A 1,907-nucleotide genomic window follows, 5' to 3' on the forward strand; every position below is an offset into this window, starting at 1 on the left:
CGAAATCTATTTGGAAAGTGACGAACACTTGAACACTAGCATGGAGTAGCTGCGCTTGTCCCATGAAACGTACTCGGCCAATTAATTAACGCATGGAAATCAGTCGTATTGATCGAGCTAATTGGATGTTTCCGTTGCGTGTTGCTACTCATGGTCAAGTTGGGTCGGTCTTCTTTATGTTTTATGCTCCTCGTTGTCATTGAGAACGGTTAATGCTTTATGCGGCGTGGCTTCTTTGAAATATTTCTCATCTAACCTCTAGGTCGATTTATGTTAATGAAATTAATATAAAATGAATGCCATGGGTAGCAAAATATTCCTGAAATTACAACAAAATATTGTGGAAAAGTGCCAGTTTAATATGATATTCAGACAGAAATACAAACTTGAATGTCATAAAAAAAAAATCCCAAACCTGACCCGAAAGCGAAACCTGACGTTTTTGAACCAAATTAACCAAAGTCATTTTGTCATGCTATTTTTAATTTCGGCACTCTGTTCCTGCCGTTCGTCCCAGATCGCGCATTGCGACGGCATTCATCGAAAGTGCCCAAAAGGCAGGATACCGATACCTAGACTACAATGCGGGTGACCAGATCGGTGTATCATATCTGCAGGCCAACACACAGCAAGGCCGCCGAGTGACCAGTGGGACAGCCTACCTTTCACCAGCTCGGAAGCGACCCAATCTGCACATCATAACGCGGGCCTGGGTGACGAAGGTGCTGTTCAACAAAGGTACAGATTCCACCCATACCAATCGAACCAGTTGCCCATAACGCTTTTTCCCTTGTCCCGTTCTAGCCACCAGAGAGGCTACTGGAGTGGTATTTATCCGCGATGGTGTTACCCGAACGGTGAAGGCACGCAAGGAGGTCATCTTATCAGCGGGCGCGTTCGAAAGCGCCAAGCTGCTCATGCTCTCCGGCATTGGACCGGCGGATCACCTTCAATCCCATGGCATACCGGTGCTGCAGGACCTTCCAGTCGGAGAGATCCTCTACGAACACCCGGGTGTATTTGGTCCGGTATATCTGGTGCGACAACCGATCGACAACCTAATCACCCTGAATGATAACCTGCGCGTCGCAAACCTCCTGGAATACTTCCAGGGCCGTGGTGTATTGACCACCAATTCGGTGGAAAGCTTGCTGTACGTTAAAACCCCAGTAGCCGAAAGTCCGGACCCTGGTTTGCCGGATGTCGAAGTGATGCAAGCGTTCACCTCGATCGACTTTGATACCAGCCCCGGTGCGAGGAGTTCGTTTCGCCTTACGAACGTCACCTTCGACGGATACTTCCGACCGATCAGGAACATACGATCGTTCCAGTATCTACCGATGCTGCTGAAGCCGCGAACCCGCGGGAAGCTACGCCTGAAGTCGACGAACCCATTTCACCATCCCCTGTTCCAGTACCAGTATTTTGAGGACGATCGGGATCTCGATGCACTGGCGTACGGTATAGAGGAAGCGGTCCGCGTGACCGAGCAGGCCCCTTTCCGCCGGTTCGGTGTCGAGCTGTACCGCAAGCAGGTGCCGGGATGTGAGGAGTTCCCCTTCGGTACACACCAGTACTGGCGGTGTCACGTGCAGACGCTGACCGCGACCTTCCACCATCAGGTGGCGACCTGCAAGATGGGACCACCGTCCGATCCCGAAGCGATCGTCGATCACGAACTAAGGGTGTATGGTGTCGGACGGTTGCGTGTCGTCGACATCGGAGTCGTTCCGATTCCCCTTACCGCACACACTGCGGCCATCGCTTTCGTAATCGGCGAGAAGGCGGCCGACCTGATACGGGATGCGGAGCGTCGCAGTAAATACGCCGGAAGGAAGAAACAACCGGCGGCGGCTGACTCGCGGTCGGATCGATCCTTTCTCTGGACGCCATCCATGTTCAAGTGA

At 51.8% G+C, this 1,907-nt stretch overlaps 1 protein-coding gene across 1 annotated transcript in view; it reads left to right on the forward strand.

Moving 5' to 3' along the window:
• Positions 1–1,907, forward strand: part of LOC125954226 (glucose dehydrogenase [FAD, quinone]-like) — a 3,016-nt gene extending 1,109 nt beyond the window's left edge. The window contains exons 2-3 of the mRNA XM_049684343.1: positions 518–738; positions 805–1,907. Of these exons, the coding sequence (XP_049540300.1) occupies positions 518–738; positions 805–1,907 (1,324 nt within the window). The remainder of the gene's footprint in view (positions 1–517; positions 739–804) is intronic.

The sequence above is a fragment of the Anopheles darlingi genome, chromosome 3, assembly GCF_943734745.1.
Source record: "Anopheles darlingi chromosome 3, idAnoDarlMG_H_01, whole genome shotgun sequence".
NCBI lineage: Eukaryota > Metazoa > Arthropoda > Insecta > Diptera > Culicidae > Anopheles > Anopheles darlingi.